Source organism: Heteronotia binoei, chromosome 9 (genome assembly GCF_032191835.1).
Source record: "Heteronotia binoei isolate CCM8104 ecotype False Entrance Well chromosome 9, APGP_CSIRO_Hbin_v1, whole genome shotgun sequence".
NCBI lineage: Eukaryota > Metazoa > Chordata > Lepidosauria > Squamata > Gekkonidae > Heteronotia > Heteronotia binoei.
The window spans coordinates 6,763,467-6,789,763 of record NC_083231.1 but is presented as its reverse complement, the minus strand read 5'-3'; the positions used below and the strand labels follow the sequence as shown (position 1 = coordinate 6,789,763).

General features: G+C 43.5%; 1 protein-coding gene across 2 annotated transcripts in view; it reads left to right on the top strand.

The window, feature by feature from the left end:
- LOC132576907 (transmembrane anterior posterior transformation protein 1) overlaps nucleotides 1–26,055 on the top strand; it is a 42,967-nt gene extending 16,912 nt beyond the window's left edge. For both annotated transcript variants that reach the window (XM_060246187.1, XM_060246186.1), the window contains 10 exons: nucleotides 3,534–3,669; nucleotides 5,009–5,106; nucleotides 5,272–5,341; nucleotides 8,643–8,723; nucleotides 11,089–11,198; nucleotides 14,807–14,866; nucleotides 16,247–16,315; nucleotides 17,440–17,516; nucleotides 19,574–19,734; nucleotides 24,161–26,055. In XM_060246187.1, the coding sequence (XP_060102170.1) occupies nucleotides 3,534–3,669; nucleotides 5,009–5,106; nucleotides 5,272–5,341; nucleotides 8,643–8,723; nucleotides 11,089–11,198; nucleotides 14,807–14,866; nucleotides 16,247–16,315; nucleotides 17,440–17,516; nucleotides 19,574–19,734; nucleotides 24,161–24,378 (1,080 nt within the window). In that variant the 3' untranslated portion in view covers nucleotides 24,379–26,055. The remainder of the gene's footprint in view (nucleotides 1–3,533; nucleotides 3,670–5,008; nucleotides 5,107–5,271; nucleotides 5,342–8,642; nucleotides 8,724–11,088; nucleotides 11,199–14,806; nucleotides 14,867–16,246; nucleotides 16,316–17,439; nucleotides 17,517–19,573; nucleotides 19,735–24,160) is intronic.
- The last annotated feature ends 242 nt before the right edge of the window (nucleotides 26,056–26,297 follow it).

Below are 26,297 nucleotides of genomic sequence, written 5' to 3'. Positions count from 1 at the left end.
CAGTTGTTTTGACAGCACCAAGCGTTAGCAAGTAGCAAGGAAGGCTCACACTAGCCTTCAGTATAGAACAGTGCAGGCAACCACATGGTAGGGATTCCCAGAGTGTTCCTTGTAAATTTTAAGTCACCATGATGGATTTGTAAATGCAGGGAGGCCCCATGCAGCACGGATGACCTCTTTTTCTCTGCCTAATATATGATCAGTGCTGTCTTCCCAAGGAAAGGAATAAGGGTACAGCAAGATTCCCTCACAGAGCCTGCCTGCGCTGCAACTAAGAGGTGCAGGAGTTCCCAAAGGCACAAGTTTCCCCCAAAGCAGGATCTCATCCCTTTCCAAAGAGGTAATATTAGCATGGCTGTTCTGCAGCTTCAAAGAGGATCCACGCGTGTCATTCTGGGAGATGAATGGATGGATTGGAATATTTTCTGAACGTAGGATAAAGCAGATGCCCCCTGTTAAACCAGAAAGAAATTATCAAAGATTTCAGGTTTTCACGGCTGGTAACATCATTAGGGTTTGTAGAATCTTTCGGGATCAAGTGCCGTGTTCTACTGGAGAAAGTTTTCCTTCCAGACGTTTCGTTCTCAGCTGCGGAGAACATCCTCAGTGGCATTGAGTGATGCACAGCAGCCAAGAAGGTCTGAGCGCCTGCTCCAGCTGCAACGCCACTGAGGATGTTCTCCGCAGCTGAGAACGAAACGTCTGGAAGGAAAACTTTCTCCAGTAGAACACGGCACTTGAGCCCGAAAGAGTCTACAAACCCTAATACAGAAAGAAATTGTTGGATGTGAACATGTTCAGTTTGCTTTTAAAATGTCTCCGTTTTCTCTTATTTGCCTTGCTTCCTTCATTCTCAGTTTCTCCAGATAAAGCCTTCCTTTAAACTGTGACTTTAAAAATCTACGAAACTACAGTGATTAGGTATTTTCTTTATATAGGAATATGCCAACCTCATTTTTCCATTCCTTCACAAATTCCTAAAGATTATTTCCCCCCCACTCTTAGAAGTGCCACATCAAGGGGTTTTTAGAATGACTTCTTTCTGTATTTTCCCAGTTGATTAATGGGGGAGCGGGTGGGGTGTTTTGTCGTTTGCTGAATATCCCCTAAAGGCAACATTCCCTTAGGCAGTTGATCTGAAACATGTCTGATCAGGGTCACTAATGGCCACTTTTGGTTGTCTCGGTATAGTTTGATTCTTATTTGAGGACCAATTAAGAATCACCAGGGACAGTACCTGTTTTTAAGCTACTTTGTAAAAACTACATGGATATTTTTGTATATGTCAATATTTAATGTTTTTAATTTAGCAGAATTATTGGGCCTAACATTAAAATCTTTTAAAAATCCCTGGACCAAGGGAGGCCAAATTGAAAACAACCTGGGAGCAGGCCTTCTCAGTAACGTCTCCCCATTGGTGGAACCAACTACCAGCGGAGGTTTGAGCCCTGCGGGACTGTAATCAGTTCCGCAGGGCCTGCAAAACTAGCCTTTTTCAAATGGCCTATAAGATTGAATCCTGAAATGACACCTAGCCATCTGATATACATCTAATATGTTCGCATTGTAGCACCTTAATTGTAATGGTTTTAACTAATTATTTATTTAATGTATTTTAATGTATTTTACCGTATAATGTATTAAATGTAATCATGGTACTTCCATGTCTGTGAGCCGCCCTGAGCCTGCTTTGGCGGGGAGGGCGGGATATAAATAAAAATTATTATTATTATTAGCCTTTAAGTTCTCAGTTCAATTCAGTTTGGGTCCCCCCCCTTTTTTCCTTTTTAATTTTCAGTAGAGCTTCAGTAAGCCCACTTTAATGAAACATGCAATTTTAAATGCTATAAATTCATGTTAAAATATGAAACAAAGTATGCTAAAGGAGAAAAGAAAAAAGACCTATAGTTCCTACACCTTGAGAATTTTTTCCTGTTTCTTGAGGGTATTTTCCCAGTGGAAACCCTCTATTGTGTCAGTAGTCTATGCCTGACTGTTACAGCGATAAAGATTATATGGCATTGCAGCCAGTGGCCATGGGGAGGGTCTTATGGTGAATTTCCGCCTATAAAGCCTATGGTGGCAGCTTTTAATAGTACTGAACTAAAGCATCCATTTGAAAGCACACAAATATTTATGTGTAATTTAAAAGTATACTTTGGGCTGCTTGGATGGTTATTAGTGATTCCTCATTGAAAAGATCACTAATGGGGAACATTACTGAAATACAGTTTACCCATCACTGTTGATCTTTCCCTGCAAGACACGATTACAACTGTTCCCTCTAAGCCAGGGGTGTCAAACATGTGCCCTGGGGGCTGAATCAGGCCCTTGGAGGGCTCCTATCAGGCCCCTGAGCAACTGGTTGTCATCTGCTTCCTTCTCTCTCTCCCTTGCTTCCTTCTGCATAACAGCTTGCTTTGCCAGGCTTGCTGAATCGCACAGGAGCTACAGAGCAAAACCTCTTCCCCATTGGTTGAGGCTCCTTTTCCCCATTGGTTGAGGTTTCTCCCTTGGAGAGGAAGTGGGGAGGTAGAGCTTGCTTGGCCAGGCTCTTTCAATTGCTGCTGAGCCAAGCCTCTCTTCCTTCTATTGGCTGGGGATCCTCTTCCTCCTCGTCCCCTGGGGAAGGAAGGAAAGAGCGAGAGCTTTCTTTGCTGAGCTCCCTGGATGCTATGGGAGAGATACAAAGAAAGCACTTTTAAGACCAGCAAGTGCTAATGTTTTAAGCATGTTTTATTTTAAGTTTTTTAACAAAATCTTTGTGTTTTTCTGTTTTTTATAAAGTTTGTATCTCTGCTACCTAATCTTTGCTACCACAGCCTGGCCCGTCATAGCTTGGCCCAACAAGGTCTCATTTATAACAGATCCGGCCTGCATAACAAATGGGTTCAGCACTCCTGCTCTAAGCTGTGGAGTCTTGTGAGCAAAAATTCCCCTGGCATTAAAATTGTGAGCTCCTGCATAAATTGGTTTGTTCTAGGGCCATTTTTCCTGAGCGGAGACAAAAATGTGTGAGCTGGAGGCTAAAAAAAATGTGAGCTAGCTCACACTAACTCAGCTTAGCGAGAACACTGGTTGCAAGGTGTTGGGCGTTTGGTAGTGTTCCCACTCAAGACAGTGCTGATATTCAAAATCCCATGTACTGTTCCTTACAACCTGAGTTTATAGAAATGCCTGTAGATTCTTCCATGTTATAAGAATTCCATGGTAGGTGTTCCTCAGCAGACCAGGTGAAAGTGAGGAAAATTCCTTGGATTCACATAGAAAGCCCTTGCTTTCAATTACAGATAGTTCTGCTTATCATCTCAGTAAACTATGTCACATGACAGTGTCTAATGCAGTGGTAATTAAAAACTCTAAATGCATAAACCCTTGAATTGGTTACTGTTGTATCCTTACTGAGTTATAACTGAGTCACCTTAACATGCAGAGTGTTGTTGGGATGGATTTTTATGTAGCGTTGAAGTCAAATGAGTCGTGTGTCAGAGAAACAAAGTTTTACAGAATGAAAATTCCTTTTCTCTTTCTAGGTAGCTGATCGTCTTTTTTCCTCTTTTGGGCAAGACATCTTGGATGCTCTTTATTGGACAGCTACAGAACCGAAGGAGAGGAAACGAGCACACATAGGCGTGATCCCCCACTTCTTCATGGCTGTGCTGTATGTCTGTATCCTTCTGCATCACAAATGTGGTTATGGTGCCAGGTTAATGTTAGTTCTTTAAAAAAGGATATATGAGCCTGATTGAGGATCTGTGAAACGATCAGCATAAGAACTGAATCCTTGCCAGTTCCGGTTTTATGGTTTTTAGAAGCTTTTATCTAACCAGATTTGAAATAAGGGCTCTAGCTAATGCTTCGCATCGAGCCTAATGCTTTTCCCAACACAGTTCAAGAAGGTAGGTGCTAAATTGTTTGATGTCCAGAAAACACATGTTTTGGTGACTGGGAAGTCCATACATTCTCTTTTCTGTGTTTATTGCTGTGTTTATTTTTGCTATTTCGTTGGTTTCCTGGGGTTATTTTTCTCACTGGATGTGCAAAGCCATAAGGATTTTCTTTGCAAGATCATTAGTTAGTTGGTGTCAGACCCAGAGCCAAGGAAAAGACAGTTGAAGTTCAAGACCTTTATTCCAGCTTCATGGGCATACACACGCATTGTCGGAACTGACCACTTTGTCAGTTCCCCCAACTTATAAACCTTTGCCCTGACCGTTATAATTCAAGCCAAAGCGTGCCAAGCAAAAGCAGGGGTTTGCGCGGGGTTTTTGCTAAGCTCTCATCAGCGCAGGTGCCCACTATCAGTTCATGGTTTGCATCTCCTCCAGCTCTTTGACCTTGGTTACCTAACAACAATTCCCAGACATGCCATCCTCCCTCCAGATAAGCAACAAGTTATATCAAAGGCATAGCAAGCACAGCATAGCATTGAAGCACAGCATAGCCTTGTACAATTGAATACACATAACAAGACGAACAAGATGGAGTGACTCTTGACAGTTGGTACCAGTATGTGAAGCAGCAGTTCTAGGTTTTTTTCCTAGTCTTCCCACATATTAAGTATGTAAAGTAAACAGCCCACAATAGGGCTGTTTAAAAACGCCTATTCACATAAAATAACTGTATGTTGTCCGACTTGAAATAATATTAGAAGAGGAAACAGAACAAGGAAAATGCCAAATTGCCCTAAGTTACTCTGCCAGAATGAAATAAGTCCCAAGCATCGCTATGTAAAATGTAGGAGACATACAGCTAATGTATGTGCGGTTTTAGTAGCAGTTTGGTGACCCATGTTAACTGATGGTGGCACACCATAATTAACTGATTATTAAATCTTCTCTCAGAAGTATTGGAGTTAGAAAGTGAACTTTAGTTGAATGGTATAACGTGGTGAAATTTAAAAGTTGGGTTTTTTTTAAATTGGGAAGGGGGATCTGAAAATGCAGGAGAATGTGTGTGGCAAACTTTTGATTTCTTAATAGCCTTTTTCCTTAACTCATCTGAACAGTCTTGCATGCTATTCTTATAATGGTCCAAGCAACTACGCTCAATGTAGCTTTTAACTCCCACAATAAGTCACTTCTGACTATCATGATGTCTAACAATGTAAGTGTTAAGTGGCTACTTGCTCATCAGTTTATCGATATGTTATACTCTACACTTTTGCCTTTCTAAGAAACGGTTATGTTCTGATAATGTCAAACATAGTTTGGCTATTTTAAATGTATCTTTAAAAAAACCCTGAGGTATGCTTCTTTCTTTTGATTGCAGTTTGTCGAAATAAAAGGAAGTGTTTTCAAGAAGTTTGAAAAGAACAATCTGTTTCAGATGTCAAACAGTGGTATGTATATCTGTGTCCTAAATGAACATATATATATGAACATATGAAGCTGCCTTCTACTGAATCAGACCCTTGTTCCATCAAAGTCAGTCTTGTCTTCTCAGACTGGCAGCGGCTCTCCAGGGTCTCAAGCGGAGGTTTTTCACACCTATTTGCCTGGACCCTTTTTTGGAGATGCCAGGGATTGAACCTGGGACCTTCTGCTTCCCAAGCAGATGCTCCACCACTGAGCCACCGTCCCTCCTGTATTTGCTGCTAATCTGTCATGTCTGATGTAGGCTGTGGATTCAGTAGAAATGCAGGGCAGGTCTTGATGATCTAGAGATTCCTGTAGGTTTGAGTAATCAGACTTTTAGAGGTGCTGAACCTGCTTTAGTGGGGCAAAAGGAATTTGTTTCTCCAAGCATAACCCCTCTCTTGGGCTCCTTCCTGCTTCAGATTTCTTGTGAATTACTGTTCTGTGGTGGTATTAGGAGCAATGTTCCCTCTAAGCGGCAGAGTCTTGAGAGCAAAAATTCTACTTTGTGAGCTATCGGCATTGAAGTTGTGAGCTACTGCATAAATTAGTGTGCTCTGGGGACATCCTTCCTGAGCTAAGTCAAAAATGTGTGAGCTGGAGGCTAAAAATTTGTGAGCTAGCTCACACTGACTCAGCTTGGAGGGAACACTGATTAGGAGTATCATGGAAATGAATCGGATTGTGAGAAAACTACCAAAAACGAATCCAGTATTGCAGATGTGTACAGATTTAATAATTCACCATACTCATGTTTGAAATGTTTTTTAAAATGCATTATGCCGTTAAAAATATCTGGAAGTCTGTTGCAGCTCTAATATATTAAACAGTTCTGGGAACCTTGAAGATGGATTACTCCCTTTTTCTGAACTAGATGTTGTGGATTTCTCCATAAATTACAGCCGAGCCAAAAGCGATAATGAAATCCATCCATCTCACAATGCAATATTGTAGAACATGATTGAAACGTATGTCCTTCCCTGAAGAAGAATAAAATCATCCGGGGCACTCAATGAAATTAATAAGCAGTAGGATTAGAACAGATAAAAGGAAGTCCTTCTTCACCCAAAGAGTAATTAACATGTGGAATTCCCTGCCACAGGAAGTGATGACGGCTACAGGAATAAAGAGCTTCAAGTGGGGAATGGATAAGCATATGAAGCAGAGGTCCTCCAGTAGCTGTTAGCCACAAGATATAGATGGAACACTCTGTGTGGGGCTGAGATGCTCTGTATTCTTGATGCTTGGGAGGGGGCAACAGTGGGAGGGCTTCTGGAGTTCTGTCCCCGCTGGTGGACCTCCTGATGGCCCCTGTTTTTTGGCCACTGTGTGACAGTGTTGAACTGGTTGGGCCATTGGCCTGATCCGAAGTGGCTTCTCTTATATTCTTATATATATTCTTCTCTTATATTCTTATACATAGCTGGTATGTATTTGTTTTATTTATTTATTTATTCGATTTATATCCCGCCCTCCCCACCGAGGCGGGCTCAGGGCAGCTCACAACATAAAATTCAAACAATCGGCTTAATAAATAGTAGAATACATTAAATAATTTACAAAAATTAAAACAGAGAAACAGTCAATCAGTTTGGTGCTATTCTTATATAATGAAACCACAGAGCAGCTGTTTAACTGTTTCTTGCTCTTGCCTAAAGAGAGTATTCATTTTGATGAGGGATACTTATCCTCTGGCACAGGTGTTACTAACTCAAGCCTCCCTGGAGTACCTGTTTTGTACAGTTAGTGATAACTAGGGATGGGAATGAACCAATTCACAAGCCAAAATTCAGCACAAATGTGGCCCAATTTGTCAAGAGTGCCTCTTGCCTTGATGTATGATTTGCATGGTAGAAGAAGAAGAAGATATTGGATTTATTGGTGATTGGTGGGTTTTGGCACTTTTGTATTTGAACTCTGTAACGGATAGACCCTAGGTATAAGTAGTCGGGCATGGCTCGTGGACGTTAGTTTTAGCAAGGACTTGCCTAACTGCCATGTCTTGCTTGTCAGTAAAACCTTTGAAGAAACTCAGGTGCGTTGATTTGTGAAGAATTTGCAATACTTGACACAGTTCAGAGCCCCCAGACTGATGTTCAGGAAGATGCCTTCCCCATTTACCAGAGTTTTAACCTGATAGCTGAGCAGTCTTAAAGCCAGGAGGCTTAAATGGCTATCAGTCATTCCAGCTTAACAGCTGATGGGCACACCTGCCTTTCTGTTAGACTCCAATGGCCATGAGCCGTTTCACCAGTCGGTTTCTCTTCCCCTGCTTCCAAGCAAGGAAAATGAAACAGGCTGCTGAAATGGCTCACAGCTATTTCAACTTAACAGCTGATGTGTACATCCACTCTGCTGTTAGGCTGAAATGGCTGTCAGTGGGGGGAAGTGAAACAGACAGGCAGAATGGCTACTAGCCATTTAACCCTTTCCAGGCAATCTCCCTCTTTCTGTTAGCCGCAGCTGCAGCCGGGAGAAAGAGGGATCTGAATTGGCCAGTTCAGTTCGGGGCATTTTTGACTCAGTTCAGTTTAGGTTTGGGCAGCCCCTGAATCGGAATTTTTAGGTTCATGCTCATAACAGCAGAAAAATTTCCCACTGTTTCTTCCACTGGAAGTAGGTAATGAAATGGCTATTTTTGTGCCCTATTGCTGTGGGGGTGGAATCTCAGTACAACTGATTAAATGCTGATTTTAAATGATGATGTATGAAGCTGATGACCTGGAAGCAGTCCTGGAGGAAAATGTCCTACCCATTTGGTAAGAGACGTAGGGACAGCTGACTTGTTCCATGGCATGGAGGTAAATAATATCACCAGGGAAATGACATCCCACTAACCCTCTGTTAAAAAAGGGCAGGATGTTTTTCCTAGCCCATTGGCAAGCCTGACTGGAAAAGCCGAAAATATGGGCAGTTTTTAGAAAGTTGGTTGCAAATTCAGAGAGAAATTAACTGTCAAAGGAATATGTCAGACCTCGTTTCATCCAATGAACTATGTGGTACATATAAAGCAAGATCAAATTAAAATGTTAATAATTCTCTTCCGAATGGGTGAGCATGAACTGGCAAAATAGGGCCAGTATACACTCAGATCTAGTCAGTGAAAGCACAAGATGTGAAGTGTCCTGTAAAATTGAAATCTGATCAAGATTTCCCAGGCAACACTAGCTGATGCCTGTAAAAAAGCGGAAGAGTCACAGGTTTAACCAAGATATTCTTCAGCATAATAGGCTACCAGGCAAATTGATATTTGCGTACAAAGATTTGACTGATTATTCTTTTCAGATATCAAGGAGCGATTCACCAACTATGTGCTGTTGCTGATAGTTTGTCTAAGAAACATGGAGCAGTTTTCGTGGAATCCAGGTAATCTCTGCTGCCACACAAAATATACAGAGATGGAAAGCTGCAAACACAATTGTTTTGTACTTACTGACAGAAGCAGACATTATCTTTTGATTATACATTACTCGATGTGTTTATTCTTTTAGTACGTGCCCTCGCATTGTTGCCAGACCTGATGATTAGAGTTTTAACCAGTGTTTGAGTTGTGTTTGGATCATGTTGCAAATAATCTGCCGGAATGCACATGAAAGTAGGCTGGATCAGTGCATCTTGTATGATGTGACGCACTGATAAATTAAACTCTGTTACAATTTATTTTCTGAAGTTACCTGTCTGTCACATCAGGATGTCTGCCTACGGTTTTTGCTCTTCGTTCAAAGCAGAGAAGTGTTTGATAGGAGTATGATAGCAGATGGGAGACTCATCCGGTGGTGGTAGCGGTGGTGTAATCCCAGTGAAGCACTTTTGAGCAATCTTGTTTCTAGCATAGAAGCATGGTTCCCTTCACAGACTGTTGACCTAAGCTCAGTCACAGCAGACCCTTGTTTTAGAACACACAGATAGAAGAAGAAGACTGCAGATTTATAACCCGCCCTTCTCTCTGAATCAGAGACTCAGAACGGCTTACAATCTTTTATATCTTTTCCCCCTACAACAGACACCATGAGGTGGATGGCAGCTTCACATTAAGCTGCCCTTTCAAGGACAATTCCTACAAGAGCTATGGCTAACCCAAGGCCATTCCAGCAGTGGAGGAGTGGGGGATCAAGTGGAGTGCAAGTGGAGGAGTGGGGAATCAAACCCGATTCTCCCAGATAAGAATCCATGCACTTAACCACTACACCAAACTGGCTCTCAAGCATTGAGTGCAGCTTAATGTGAAGAAGGAATAGGTGGGAAAGAGGCTCTGTATTTTCCCTCTAGCCCTGTGTAAGTGCAAGGGGAAAAGCAGTAAATCACTCTATGGGTTCAGGGTAAATCACTGAACCTCTATAGGTTCAGGGTGCCATCTATTCAACAGCACAGTATTTGCCATTTGTACCTTTGGTTTCTGCAAGGCACAGATTACATGGTCAGACTTTATTGTGTTTGGAAGTATTTTCCTAGCTCAGGGGATCCCAGACATTTTGTGGACACCTTTGGACAAATGGCTACCATGGGAGCTGAAGCCACGCCCACAGAAGAAGCCCGAGTGCAGGGGACGAGAGGAGTGAGAGAATGAAATCAGCAGAAACACCATGTAGGGGTCCCCTGGTCTAGCTCCCCTGTGAATGGGACTGGAGAAGGGAAGTGGGCCTGCAGGCAAAACTGACCAATTAATATACAGTTCCAAGTGGGCAGCCATTAGAGTTGCCAATCTCCAGGTGGGGGCAGGGGATCCCCCGGTTTGGAGACCCTCCCCCCGCTTCAGGGTCATCAGAAAGCGGGGGGAGGGGAGGGAAATCTCTGCTGGGAACTCTATTATTCCCTAGGGAGATTTATTCCCATAGAAAATCATGGAGAATTGATCTGTGGGTATCTGGGGCTCTGGGGGGGCCTGTTTTTGGGATAGAGGCACCAAATTTTCAGTATAGCATCTAGTGCGTCTCCCCAAAATATCCCCCAAGTTTCAAAAAGATTGGACCAGGGGGTCCAATTCTATGAGCCCCAAAAGAAGGTGCCCCTATCCATTATTTCCTATGGAAGGAAGGAATTGAAAAGGTGTGCCGTCCCTTTAAATGTGATGGCCAGAACTCCCTTTGGAGTTTAATGATGCTTGTCACAGCCTTGATCTTGGCTCCGCCCCTAATGCCTCCTGGCTCCACCCCCAAAGTCCCCAGATATTTCTTGAATTGGACTTGGCAACCATAGCAGCCATGGTGGTCTGAAGTAACAGAACAAAGTGAGAGTCCAGGGGTACCTTTACGACCAACAAAGGTTTATTTTGGGTAAAAGCTTTCATGTGATGTGCATGAAAGCTTATGCCCAAAATTAAATGTTGTTAAAGGCGCTACTGGATTCAAACTTTGTTCAATTTATATATGTACATTGAACATCTGCACAGGACATACATTCTGCAGCGTTGGGGAAACAGCTGCTTCTATGTGTTCTTATTTTTGCTGTTTATACGCACGGTCTTGATGTCCATGTTCATAGAAGCTTCGTGTTGACTTATTATTAATAATAATAATTTCATAATCAAAAGACAGTAGAAAGCCATTTTGGTGTGGGGAATGTCTGGACACTTTTGATCATATAAAATTGCTTGTATGTTGTGGAAGAATGTGCAGTTGTCTCAGTTATGGCCTATACAAGATCTGGGATTTTGCTGGGGTGCCAGCGTAACATGTTTTTCCATTATTGCGTTTTAAAACCGTATTAACTCTGCATTTTTTAACCTTTACAGACCATCTTTGGGTATTGTTTCCAGATGTTTGTATGGTGATTGCTTCGGAAATTGCAGTGGATATTGTGAAACATGCCTTTATAACAAAATTCAATGACATTACAGCTGATGTAAGTATACAGTCACGCTATAAATACTTAAAACTGACATGTACTGGGTGTTATGTAGCCACTGCACGGATGTTGCTCCTGCACAGAGAGAAGCCTCCGGAAAAGTTTGTTTTCCTCCCCCAGCTACCCAGTCACGCACACCCCCAGGAAGTGTGTAAGGCCATTGGAAGGCGTTTGTGACCAGAAATCCTGTCCTGCTGGCCCTCCCCGGCCTTGATGCAAGCTACCTGGGTGTTTGCACAGGGAGAGAGGTCTTAAAAGAACTGTCTTCCTGTGGCAATCTGTGAACAGATTATGTCCCTCACAGCTGAGTATAGATATACATTAAGAATCATAGAAATCATACTTGATGTGTGATACGTACTGCTGCAGTCCCATTTTGAATTTGTTTCCTCTCTGGCTTTCCTTCTAATGATATTTTATTTTTTTATTTTATTATATTTATATCCCACCCTCCCCTGATCGGCTTGGGCAGCATATCCACAACAGCTGTTGTGCGATAGGAAAATATCTCTTGATTTCTACTGCTGACAAGTCACAGGCACTGCTAATGCTATTGTGGTTTGTTGGCTATGTCCATAACTGATGGGAATGCTAGACTTCATTTAGAGGTTAGTGAAAATAAAGATGTGATTTTTTTTTCCCATCCAAGTTCAGGCACCCCCTGAAATCTGTCCACAGAATTCCTTTCCCTTCTGTTATAGCATATGGGACACACTCTGCCATTGACGCTGCTCTCTCTTGTTGAATCCCCCTCCTTCCCTTATAACATGTGGGATATGTACAGCTGCTGAAACTGCTGTCCCTTGTTGAATCCCCTGCTTATAACATGTGAGACATCTACTCTCCCTTGTTGAAACCCTTCTCCCAACTCTGCGGAAACTGCTCCCCCCCCCTACCTTCCCTTATGTCATGTGGGACACAGGCTGCAGCTTAAACCCTTCCCTATAGCATGTAGAACTCATACTCCTGCTGGAACAGAACGCCCCCCTTCCCTTATAACATGCAGGACTACTTGTACGTCGCCCAGATGGGGAAATGTAGTAAAATAAATAAATAAAATGAGGATGATGCTTTATATCATGACGACGTCATACCAGAGAGGAATCCACAAAGTGGTGATGTCATGCCATGGGGTAAGCAGCCAGCCGCATCATCCCACCCACCTTGGGGAAAGATGAACAAGAAGCAGACCAGAAGGCCTCAGCTGTCCTTTCTGGAAAACCTTTCTGTATAAGCCTGTTGAATATTCCTATTGCAGTCTGTTGAACGGTGCTTCTGCATACGATGCTCGTAATATAGAGCAGGCTACCATTTAATATCCCATTCCTGTGATTCTTTGGAGAGGGTGAAATGCATAGTCGTCTTTGAAGTCACCAGGTGGTCGTAGGACTAACTTGGTATCATTGCCACTGTCCCACCTGAAAATGTTTGAATGGCAACCATGGAAGCCAGGGATCTGCATGGACTTGAGGGGGGTGTCTCATTTTCTGCTTCCTCTTTCCCTTCCTTGAAAGCCCCAACAGCATCTCCTCTTTTATTGCTTCCTTCTCTCTTTCACCCAACAGCCAATGTATCTTTATTTACCCCCCCCTTTCTCCCCCAGCTTCTCCACCCTCAGGCAGCCTCTACCTAAGATAGCTATGGGCTAGTTGCATGGTAGAAACCCCTGAAGGACTTGTGGGGGACACATCACCTTCCCTGTTTCACCCCTTTCCCCCTCTTCCTGGCACCCCTCCCCCATATCTTCTCCCCTCTCCCTGCTTCCTTGTTATCCGTCTACCAACAGCCTCCCAACATAACCTGTATTTATGATTTCTCTGCTTCATTTATACCTAGCCTTTCTCAACAGTGGGAGCCAAAGCAGTTTACATTGTTCTCCTTTCCTCCATTTTATCCTCACAACAACCCTGTGAGGTACGCTGAGCCAAGATTGTGCAAGTGGCCCAAAGTTTAATAAATACATGTAATAAATTTCCTTATGCCTGAGGCATGTAAACATGCCGTGCTTTTGCATAGAGAGCTTCCATGGCTGAGTAGTGGTGACTAGTAGTTCTGCCAGGCCTGCATGCATTGTGCCAGTCAGGTGCTTGGTGACAGGCCTGGCCCTGAGGAGTCCTCCCTCAAAGGCCAAATCATCCCTGGATTGGCCCCTACCCCCACTCCCTGCCTTTTTTCTGGCAGAAACCAAAGCTTGAAGGCTGGCAATACTGTGGTGGTTTCCCGCAATGGCTACTGAGGGCATTAGCGACGGGCACTTTTTAACATATGTAGGGGAGTTTAACCCTCCTTTTTAAACATTTTAGATTTTTCTGCAAACCTGAGGCAGTCTTCAGGTTTTTAGGAGGATCTATCTTACCTGTTCACGGCTCCTGTCTCCAGATTGAAGTATCCCTAATATGACCACATTAAGAATTAGCTGTGTTGACGATGATGTCAGGAATAAGATGAGAGATGAAATAGCCTTTTCCTTTCATCCATATCATTTGGGTAGAAGCAGTGTATCTAGGAAACAGATTTAAGAAGTGACTCTGAGTTCAACATTATCTTAAAGTAGCAGCAGTATCATATTATAAGTTTAATAAATACATATAATAAATTCCCTTATGCCTGAAGTATTTAAACATGCCCTGCTTTTGAAAATTACAAAGTAGTACGTGAAAGTACAGTGAGACCCAGCCTGCTAGATTTGATATGGGGAATGTTCTGTGAAGTTTCTTGTTAACATTCTGCTTGGGTGTGATACCAGAAGGGGAGGAGAAGGGTTGGAAATTGTAATGCGTAATCCCTTCCCCTCCTAGATGAGGGGGTTTGAAACCAGCATTACTATTTTAAGTCTATTAAATTTGCAGATGCTGAACCAGAATGCAGCTTATGAACTGGAAAGCAGTTGCATCCTTCTACAGCTTTCTGAAATTGTGCCTATATTATAGCTTTCCTGCTTACAACCCACACGCTCAGTTTCAGTTTTTTTAAAAATAATTTGTGTAAATCAAAATACCTGTTTGTCTTTTACTACTTGCTTGTAACCACATTTCTTTGGAAGCAAGTTTTAGCTGCTTTCAATAAGCCAGGGTCTGTCCAGTTTGTGACAGGTTTGCTTTGAGACGGAACCAGAATGTGTTTCTAGCATCTCAACAGGAGTGTAACGTGTAGCTGATCTGTGTTGAATGACACGTTGGTTCAGCTTTTGGCTACTGGCTCTGGCTTGCAGTTGGAGCAAGAGCCATTTGTTTAGGCTGCCGTTTATTATTTGTTTAGGCTGCCATTGGAGCAAGAACCATTTGTTTAAACCTCAGTATTGTTAGCTCAGTTTCTTTTCTGGACCAAAGAGTTTGATGATTGCACTCATGCCTTTCCTCCCCCATTGCTGGGTCAGGCCATGTTGATTCTGTTGCGCTCCTGGAGTTCTTGCATAGGGGAAAACTCCTTTACTCATGTTGATGCCCCCTCCATTTTTTGTGAACAGAACTGAATCTCACTCACATCCCTGCTCGTGTGTGTCAGAATACCCGTCTGGCACTGGAAGTGAAAAGTTTGTAACAATCATAATCCTGTTTTTGGTCTAATGCTCTTTAAATGACCTGTGCTCTTTGCTGGTTTCTCAGGTCTACAGCGAATACAGAGCCAGCCTTGCGTTTGATCTCGTTAGCAGTCGGCAAAAAAATGTAAGTAGGGAGATGGAAGGTTCTGGTTTTTTGTGTTACTCAACGCTTGTGCTTTTGTTTCTCCAAAATTATTTACTTAGAAAATTTTTATGCTGCCTCTCCAGGGAACTTGCCCTAGACAGCTTGCACAAAAAAAGAAATAATAAAAACATTGGACGTTAGTGATTACGTTTAAATTGTTGTAAAATCTTGACGTCCTAGAGCGGAGTCTGTACTGTAGACTCTCTAGATGGCCATAGAAAAATCACACACTTTCAGTCTCAGCTGTTTAGCACTTACAGTTTCCTAGAGTTTGTTTTGAGTATAACTTGACATGTCTAAAGTGCTGCATGAATGCTCTGTATCGCTGTTAAATGCTCAGGCTAGGAGTCCCCGATCTTTTTGAGCCTGAGGTTTTTGACACAGAGATTTTGACACAGAGTGTTGGGCAGAGCCTCAAAATGGCTAGCATAGGAGGTGGAGCCAGCCACAAAATGGCTGCCCTACAGCATTCCTCAAATTCACAGTGAAGCATAGGCGGTGGAGCCAGCCACAAAATGGCTGCCGTACAGCATCCCTCAAATTCACAGTGAAGCTCTTTGTGTGCTATGATGGCAGCTGCTGCCAAAGCAGTGCTCTTAAAAATCTGCCCAGCCAATCAAATCTTCAGTGGCCAGTTATAGAAGCCTTGCTGGCAATTAGAAATACTACTTGGCCTCACCCACTTTCAAGAAATGCTGCGTGGGTGCCAAGAAAGATGCCAGCAGGTGCCATGGTGCCCATAGGCACCACCTTGGGGATCCCTGTCCCAGAATATATTTCCATAGAATGTGTCATTTTTGAAGATTTGGCCTGCTGACTAGTTATGGAATCTCACAGGGCAAAGCCTGTCTTTTGTCTTTCTTCATAGATCAGGTAAATAAATTCCCTGTTCTTCACAGATGATCACCCTGAGCTTATTTATTTTTTAACTCCATTTTTGTGTGTGATGGTGTAAAGGAAAACAATAAGGAGAGTTCAGATGTTTAAAGCTTCAGGGCAGGAAGAGGGTATCATGGACATTGTATGACTGTCATATGACATGTTTTCCTGTAATCTTTATGACGTTTTCACTCTTCCACTGGATAATCTCGTGGAATGGCGTGAAGTGTCTTTGCAGTTTGCTCATGCAGTGTCAGGCAGCTTGACCTTCCTTCGTAGCTCAGTGAATTTAAATTGCATTAATTGGATTCTCATAGAAACATATGGCTTTTTGCTGAGTTTGGCAATTAGAAATACAGTTTTGCTTTTTTTCCTCAAGCAGATGACTCAGAAGTGGCTGGTGCCATTCAGAATATGTGGCCAGTCCTAACAGAACTCACTCCACTCCTTTATTAGTAAAACCTGGTTCTTTCTCCCCAGGCATACACAGATTACAGTGATTCTGTTTCCAGGAGAATGGGCTTTATTCCTCTCCCACTGGCTGTTTTAGTAAGTGGTGCATTTCTTGCCATATCACAAAGCTCTTCAACTTGGGTTAAAAATTTATTTATTTATATATTTATTTATTTTATTTTATTTTATGATTTCTATCCCACCCTTCCCACCAAGTGGCTCAGGGCGGCTCACAGCATAAAATCCCACATAAATTAAGTTTAGGTATTTAATACAGTTAAAATATTTAAAACATTTAACATTAAAACATTAAGAGCAGCAAAAGTCTAATAAAACCACACTAGTTTCTTGTGCCGGTTAGTTATAAGCACTAGCTGCAACTTCCGAGTTTGGCACAAAGGCAGCCCCATGTAGAGAGCGTTGCAGTAGTCCAACCTCGAAGTGACCGTAGCATGGATCACTGTTGCTAGATCGTCGCGCTCCAGGAAGGGGGCTAGCTGCCTTGCCCGCCTGAGATGAAAAAATGCGGACTTGGCAGTGGCTGCTATCTGAGCCTCCATCATTAAGGAGGGCTCCAATAGTACCCCCAGGCTTTTGACCCTGTTCGCCGCTATCAGCGGCGCACCGTCAAAAGCTGGCAGGGGGATTTACCAAGGGATGAAATGTTAAATATTTTTCCGAGAGCTTCGATTGGGGAGCCTCTGAAGGGGATATGAATGAAGTTCTGAGGCCAGCCACTCAACCGTTTCAGTGGGGCACACTGTTGGGGTAAAGTTGTACCTGCTGTTGAAGCAGCTTTTTAAATTTTAAGCACTCTCAGGGCATCAGAAGGTGGGTTTTTAAGCTCTGATAAAGGGGCTGCCTTCCTTGCTCGTGATGAATGGTTGAGGAAATGGGGCTATTTTGTAAATGTCACAATGAAACGACGGCAAGCTGAAGCTGATAAATCTCAGTGCCTGTGTAGAACACAGATGTCATGGTCCTAAAGCAGAGAGAAATACAGAGAGACGATAGCTTTGACTTTAATCGTGACACAATTTTATCTTGCAGAAGGCATCTCAGGATAGTTTTAAACATAAGTATGGCTGGGCAAAGCATCACAGATTATTTTCAGTGCAGATATTGTAGGGTTTTTTGCAGAAAAAGTTTTCTCTCTCTTTGGAAGCTCTTTTATTTATTAACCTTTATTAAAACATCCCCCCACTCCCTTTTGTCTCTAGCTCATCCGGGTGGTTACCAGTTCAGTAAAAGTGCAAGGTGTCTTGGCTTGTGCTTGTGTGGTCCTCTTCTATTGTGGGTAAGTGTGACTCCCAAACCACCTGTGAAGTTCCATGAAGGTAGATTCAGGTGGGCAGCCAGGTGAATCTAAAGCAATAGAACAAAGTTGGAGTCCAGGGGCACCTTGAAGACCAACGAAGTTTAATTCTGGGTATAAGAAGAAGTGTGCCTGCATACAAAAGCTTATACCCAGAATTAAACTTTGTTGGTCTTCAAGGTGTCCCTGGACTCCAACTTTGTTTCATGTGTGAAGTGCTCTCTTTTCATTTAGAACACCAAAAAACCAACACACAAAATTACAGCTTTTTAAAATTTCATAGCTGTTTTAATTCACTCAGAGACTCTTGTCTCGTTTGCATTCTCTTCCCTTTGGCTCTCAGATGTCTTGAAGAAGATTGGATTTATATCCCGCCCTCCACTCTGAAGAGTCTCAGAGCGGCTCACAATCTCCTTTACCTCCCTCCCCCACAACAGACACCCTGTGAGGTAGATGAAGATATTGGATTTATATCCCGCCCTCCACTCCGAAGAGTCTCAGAGCGGCTCACAATCTCCTTTCCCTTCCTCCCCCACAACAGACACCCTGTGAGGTGGATGAAGATATTGGATTTATATCCCGCCCTCCACTCTGAAGAGTCTCAGAGCGGCTCACAATCTCCTTTCCCTTCCTCCCCCACAACAGACACCCTGTGAGGTAGATGAAGATATTGGATTTATATCCCGCCCTCCACTCCGAAGAGTCTCAGAGCGGCTCACAATCTCCTTTCCCTTCCTCCCCCACAACAGACACCCTGTGAGGTGGGTGGGGCTGGAGAGGGCTCTCACAGCAGCTGCCCTTTCAAGGACAACCTCTGCCAGAGCTATGGCTGACCCAAGGCCATTCCAGCAGGTGCAAGTGGAGGAGTGGGGAATCAAACCCAGTTCTCCCAGATAAGAGTCCGCACACTTAACCACTACACCAAACTGGCTCTCCAGTTTGGAGTTTGGCTCTCTTGGGAAATGGGTGGTTTGCTGTCCTTGGCAAACACAACAGGAGCTCCTGCTACAAAAAAGCCCTGATTGCATCCAATGTGTATTATGCATTGTTGATATTACTGACTTTTACTGACTGTAGATTTCAGATTGTAATATTAAGAAACGGAGCACAATCTTGAGAGTGTATCCTTTAGTGTTCTGTGGCTTACTTCTACGCAAGCATATATTAGATTGAACTGACTTTGACTTTATTGGCTCCATAAAATTATTTCAAGGGCCCAATTAGTCATGGCATGGGAGATCTGGGTTCAGGGTTTCCTGTGAAATGCTCATTTTAAGGCTCCACCCTCCCCTTGATTAACCCCACATGGCTGCTATAAAGAATGGGGAAAGGAGTGATTTAAACTGGGGCAAGTGGCATGCATAGGGGAAGTCCAAATTCCTGCCCCCATGGAATTCCTGCCCTGATTTTCAAAGCAGAAATGTAACATTGTGATTGGTTGAAGAAATAAAGTAGCAGATTGTGTTCATGGATCTCACATTTGGTTTGACCCTATATCTTATTAAACTGTTGCAACTGTGTGCCCATAAAAGTAAGAAAACGAGTTGGTTTTATACCCTGCCCTTTACTACCCAAGGGAGTCTCTGAGCAGCTTACAATCTCCTTTCCCTTCCCCTCCTCATAGCAAACACGCTGTGAGATAAGTGGGGCTGTGTGAGGATCAGCCAGGAGAATTCTGAGAGAACTGTGACTGACCAAAGGTCACCCAGCTGGCTGCATATGGAGTGGGGACTCATACCTAGTCCTCCAGATTAGTCTGCTGCTCTTAACCACTAATCTAAATTGCACATGCATTTATTCACCTGTTTCCCAGAATTTTAATTGACTTGTCCAGTTGCCAGTGCAGTGGTAGACCCCTAGTAGTTTGGCCTTGGTCCCGTCGATTGCGTGTTGTTTTGGGGTAAAGCAGTTCATGATAACATCTGCAAGTTACTTTGCAAGTGGAGCTCCTAAGGTATCTAACTTGGAGGGATCAAGAACTGATCTACTTCTTGGTCAAGAAATGGAGTCCTCTTACAGAACACATTTCTTGTTTTCAGGTTAATCTCGCTCAAAGTCCTTAACAGCATTGTGTTGTTGGGAAAGTCATGCCAATACGTCAAAGAAGCAAACATGGAGGAGAAGCTGTTCAACCCCCCTCCGGCCAGCACCCCTGGCAAACCTCTTGGTAAACAGCACAGCAAACACAAGACCCCTCAAGGTAAGCAGAACCCCCCCCCCCCCCCCGCTTATGTTCTGCTCCTTTGTCTACTCTACTGTTTTTGGAAGTGTTCTCTAATAGCAAATCTAACTCCAGAGACGAGATTGTGTCAGCATTGTGTTTATCAATCTCTGTATTGACTATACCTAATCTCGTTGCATGGTATAATTCTGCAGTTTCACGTCCACACATTTAAATTATAGACATGGTGTAAATGTGGAGTCTGCCACCTATGGTTCCAGAGCCAGACGCTACTCAGTACAGAACCATATAGGATGCCTTCCGCAACCAAATTTCTTTGCAGGGTAGCATGACCGGTCTCCAGTAATATGCTATTAATAATCTTGCCGCTGTAAGTAGAGTTCCTGCTAAGTGCATGGATGTTAGTACTTTTTATAGTAACCTAAACAAGCAACTTCAGAGCCCCGTGGCGCAGAGTGGTAAAGCTGCAGTACTGCAGTCTGAACTCTCTGCTCACGACCTGAGTTCGATCCCGGCGGAAGCTGGTTTCAGGTAGCCGGCTCGAAGTTGACTCAGCCTTTCATCCTTCCGAGGTCAGTAAAATGAGTCCCCAGCTTGCTGGGGGGAAAGTGTAGATGACTGGGGAAGGCAGTGGCAAACCACCCCGTGAAAAAGCCTGCTGTGAAAACGTGATGCGATGTCACCCAGAATCAAAAACGACTGGTGCTTGCACAGGGGACTACCTAAACAAGCAACTTCACAGAATTTTCCATTCTGCTGTTTCGTCTGTAACTGCACACCCAAATTGCTTAAGCATTGAGCATTGCCACCAAATGTGAAAGCAAAAACTAGTTTGGCCTTTTGTTTGGGTTTTTCCCCGCATTTCCAACAGGTTTTTAAAGCTGCTGATGTCATTTTTGGTATCTGTCTTTAGAGTTGGGGTCACCAGCCTTTTGAGCCTATGGGTAACTTTGAAATTCTGACACATGAGGCAGAGCCAAACACGAAATGTCAGGAAGGGAGGCTCTGGCATAATTCTAATAGCAGATCTTCAGCATTTGAGGTAGATGCTCTGTTTAGCAGGATGCCTTTATAAAATAACATGGTTTTGAAACCTTTTCTTGCACACACACAGAGCTTTACTTGCAGATAGATCAAGGTGGGTAGCCATGTTAGTCTGCCTGTAGCAGTAGGAAAGAGCAAGGGATCGCAGCAGCACCTTCAAGACTAACCAGATTTGTTGCAGGGAAGGAGCTTTTGGGAGTCACTGAAGAAGTATCTGAGGAAGTGAGCAGTGGGTCACAAAGGCTTGCTTGTAGTCCCACACTGAAGATCCTTCTGCTGTGGGGAAGCTGCTGTCAAAGCAAAATCTGCATAGATAATCAGATCTCCATTGGCAAAAAACCCAACCCTGGCCCCTCCCACTTCTTAAAAACACACAGGCCCCAGGGACTGTGTCAGTGGAGGGAAGACTCTGAGGCCTTTTGGACTGAAGAATGCCCAGTCTTCCATCTGGCCTTTTCTATAGGTTCTTTAAACCGCAGTTGCCCACAGTCAAATAAAATAAAAGGGAGGGGGGATCAAGCTTTGGGACGAGTAGCGTGTAGGTTCTGTACCCCCAGAAGATCTCTCATTTGGAATTGGTAGCGGGTAAACGATGTACCCCCTGAAGATCTCTTGCCAACCTGCTGCCGTTGCCCTTCAGTGCAATTATTTGGATGGATGACTTTAGTCTAGTACACCACTGGCCTATACGGTTGCTACTTTAGCAGGACCTCTTCTCTCTTTAAGGGACAGATTATCTCTATCCCAAGACTCCATTCCTCTCCAGCTTGCAGTTGTGGGCAGCCAGTTCCTCTAGGACAGCCTCTGGCTCCTTTCCCCACATCTCCACCTGGTTAGCCTAGTAAAGGTCCTCGTCTCCCCAGCACCTGCTCCCGGCCTCTTTCTTCTTGCCAGGCTCCCCCCACCCTCCCCAGGTCCTTCCTCCTTCCTGTGCTCTTTCCCTTCCGTTTCTCCCTCTTTGCCACGGCACATACTGGGGTGCTTGGCAAATTTCATCTGAGCCACCCCACACAGCAGTGGGCAGCAGCTAGCAAATGGTCAGGTGTGCCCTTGTGGCCACAGCTCTTCCAGGGCAGCTTTCTCTCACAGTCTGTTCTCTCTGCTCCTCACCGTCAATTACACTTTTATTACTTAACATTGTTAATTTGGTTAGAGTTAGGACTTTAAATTCTGGGGCTGCTTCCTCACCAAGTTTCTGAGAGGAAGCCAGGACCTGCGACCAGCTGGTTTATCAGAAATGTTTCTGAAAATTTAAAATAATTTGATATAAAAGCCTGCTTAAGTATGCTAGAGCAATGGATGCTGTACTCTTGAGCTTTCAGTCAGGTACCAGAATGAACCATTAGACATAACTCACTGCAGCTTCTTACATTACTGAGCTCGGAACTGAAGGTGCGCACACGCATACACACACACGCACACAAACACACAAAATGGTATTTTTCCGGTTCAGGATACCAAACCTGAAAAATATCAGTATATGCCAATGTTCCTGAATCCCAATATTGTTATGCTGTTGGGATTCGAGAAACAATCAGAATTACTGCATTTATTTGGCTTCATCCCTTCCCCTTCTCTTCCCGTTTTTGGCCGCTGCAGCAGCATGCCTCAGCAAGTGAAAGAAAGGCATTTAAACAGACCACAGTCTTTTAAATGCCTTCCCTTCCACTGATGAGGCACCGAACAGAGGGAAGGTATTTAACCTTTAAATATGTTCCCTCCCACAGTGGCAGCCCAGCTCACTTCGGGAAGGGAAGCGAAGGCTTGAAATGCTTCCCCTTCATTCACTGACACATGCCCCTGCCGTGGAGGGACTCGGGGAGGGAAGGCGTGCTTGCGGCTTGACTTGCAAAAGCCATTTAAAGATCCAAGAGGGCAGCCGTGTTGGTCTGAAGCAGTTGGACAAAGCAGGAGTCAACTTCACCTTTCACCACGAAAGCTGACGTTCTCAATAAAACTTGGTTGGTCTTAAAGGTGCACTTGTTCCCCTATGAATGGCTTTTGTAAAGCCCAGCCATGCATGAGAAACCCAGAAGCGGCACAGGTTCACATAGAAGGTGGGGGAGCTCACGCTGCTTAGGCTGAGCCCATATGAAAGCTGAATAATATTGGCTTTTATTTGGGCGGAGCTAGATTGGTAGCCAAATCAGATTAGAAAGTCTGAGTTGGCTAAGTAAGTATCTGAAAAATACTGATAAGCAGTGTTCCCTCTAAGCTGTGTTAGTGTGAGCTAGCTCACAGATTTTTAGCCTCCAGCTCACACATATTTGTCTTAACTCTGGAAAAATGGCCCCAGAGCAAACTAATTTATGCAGGAGCTCACAACTTGAATGCCAGTAGGATTTACTCACAAGACTGCTTCTTAGAGGGAACATTGCTGATAAGGTATTTTTTGGGTATTTATTTGGCTCGGTATAAACTGAGCACACACCCCTACTACGGACTATGCTAAGGCTGATGGAAAAGGCTTCTGTGCAGATTTTATCGTCTGAATGCAAAGGTATCAAAATATGCTGACATGGCAGCAGCTGCCATCGTAGGTAAAACATCGTAGGTAAAGCTGCAGTACTGCAGTCGGAGCCCTCTGCTCACAACCTGAGTTCGATCCCAGCGGAAGCTGGTTCAGGTAGCCGGCTCAGGTTGACTCAGCCTTCCATCCTTCCGAGGTTGGTAAAATGAGTCCCCAGCTTGCTGGTGGGAAAGTGTAGATGACTGGGGAAGGCAAGGGCAAACTACCCCGTAAAAAGTCTGCCGTGAAAACATTGTGAAAGCAACGTCACCCCAGAGTCGGAAACGACTGGTGCTTGCGCAGGGGACTACCTTTTTCACCCACATGTCAGAGTTGTTGTCACACTCTTGCTTAATTTGAACATATTCTCACTTAAGCCAGTTTGGTGTAGTGGTTAAGTGTGTGGACTCTTATCTGGGAGAACCGGGTTTGATTCCCCACTCCTCCACTTGCACCTGCTGGAATGGCCTTGGGTCAGCCATAGCTCTGGCAGAGGTTGTCCTTGAAAGGGCAGCTGCTGTGAGAGCCCTCTCCAGCCCCACCCATCTCACAGGGTGTCTGTTGTGGGGTAGGAAGGGAAAGGAGATTGTGAGCCGCTCTGAGACTCTTTGGAGTGGAGGGCGGGATATAAATCCAATATCTTCATCTACCTCACAGGGTGTCTGTTGTGGGGGAGGAAGGGAAAGGAGATTGTGAGCCGCTCTGAGACTCTTCGGAGTGGAGGGCGGGATATAAATCCAATATCATCTTTTTCTTCTTAACCAATTCTGCAGTGTGGTGACTAAAACCTAAAATCACTATGCCCGGAGCTGCCATTAATAATTCTTCTGTCCCTCCCATGTCCTAATTTCTGTTGTTGTTTGTTTGTTTTAAATGCATGGGTTTCTACAGATGAAAACTTGTCTGCGTCAGTGAGCAGCCAGCCAGTGCACCAGAAGGAGAACACAGCACCACTGCTTGTGACGAGCAACTCTGATCAATTCCTGACGACTCCTGACGGGGATGAAAAAGATATTACCCTGGACAATTCAGAGCTAAAACACAGATCTGCAAAGAAAGATTTGCTGGAGATAGACAGGTTCACAATTTGCGGAAACAGAATTGACTGAACTTTTGTAAATAGACGTGCTGAGGATACTGAGCTGTTGGCACAGCAAATGCTTGCGGGACGGAGGGACGCTTGCCAAACAGGCACTTAAAATATTTATTTTAAAATTAAATTATTAACGACAACCCTATTATGATGAACAACTTGGCTTGAGGACTGGTCAGGTTTCAGCTCTTGGAGTGTTTGGGAAATGCGATGAGTTTGGAGAGGTCTTCAGCTTGGCAGAGCTACAACCTTGCTTCCTTGGAAATAACGTGAAGAGAAAAAATTAAATTCATTTATGCTCTCTGGACTGTACTCCAGAATGTATCACTTTTTTGCCAAGATCCCTTCACCGGAAGGTTAACTTTGGACATCTGTTTGCTTCTTCAATTAGGAGCATCTCTTTCTACTGGCTTTCATAACCAGCTTCAAATTCTTCACCTGCCATAAGCCTTTTTTTTAGACCTTCATTAGAAGAACCGATCAAGATATTGCCACCAGAAGATCTCAATGTATTTCAGATAATCCAAATAAATTATCCTCAAATGAAAGATTTAATGCATAATATTTTTGTCTAAATATTAAGCCAGCTACTGGAAAAAAAATCAGAAAAATGGAGTTGTAGATATGCCCATTAATTAGGCAAGTAGAGCTTTTTTTTCCTTCAATTTGCACTGTTATTTTAAAAGCAAGAAACTAAATGACTTTATGAAATGTGAACATATCTACGCTTGAGGGTGGGAGGGGGGCACAATGAAGATGCAGGATTCCAGTTGGCACATAAACGTTTTATTTGCAGCTGTGAGCCCTTGTGTTGAAGAAGAAACCATGTCTGTGTTTTGTGTATCAAGATCAGCTTAAAACGAGTGTTTCTTTCTCTTGGCTTGGGCAACTGCACATGACTGAAAACGGGAAACCTGAAATGGAGGGGGGATAGGGGTGGGTTTTTAAAGTAGAATGAATGTAGCTTTATTATGAAGTGTTTGGGCTTTGAAGTATACGGCAGTTTTTACTTTGGGGTATCAGAATCACTGGAGGAATGGCAAAGAGGTGCTCTAGAAGAGCGGAAAAGGAATATTTGGTATTTTAGCTGGGTGTGAGACAGGGTGCTATATTCTTGGGCACTTTGACATATGTGTAACCATGACATTTTAAATGCTGAATGATTTGCAGATCTTTGTCAGTTGAGTAGCAATCACAGAGTGGCCAAGTAAAAAAGGAAAAATATTGAAGTTTTAAAATTCCAGATTCGTGTTTATTCCTCAAAAGTCACCGATTACTGTTACCAAGATGAACGTACAGAAATAACGTCCTGATGGAGCGGTCTTTGAAAATAAAAGTTAGGCTGTTGCTCTCTGATCTGAGAGGTGTGTGTTTTCCCCCTTGTTACCTGCATCTTTCTCCCTTCCGTTGGAGAAGTGGCCAAAGTCGGAAATACTAGGGGCGTGAGAGCTTCAAATATAGGCAGGGAAACCTTTATTTTGGATGTATTTTATTTTGATAAATTTGACTCATTAAAATTTAATTCAAAGTATTTGTGAATATGATGTAGTTTAATTTTTGTTTAACTATTGCTCAAAGACAACTTGGAATGATTTTTTCCCCCTGTTAAATGATATTCTGTACCAATTTTATAAGTGCATCTTGTGTGACACAATAAAAATTCGATTTTGTAACCTTTGTTTAAAAAGCAGAACTCCGAGGTCTCCTCATCTTTTGATGGAATGAAGGTAAATACTGCCAGGATCCAAACACATTTGTACTTAAGAAGAAAACCCCACAGCACCGGGGAGGGGGGAGTATTTGTTTCTTGAAGCAGCCTGTAGCAGATGCTGTTCTGAAGGAGCCATCAGAGGAGGCCCTGCTGGAATAAGGCTCAGAAAAACCCCTGATGCTATAGCTTTTATTCCAGAAAAGACATTTTTACAGTGGAACGGT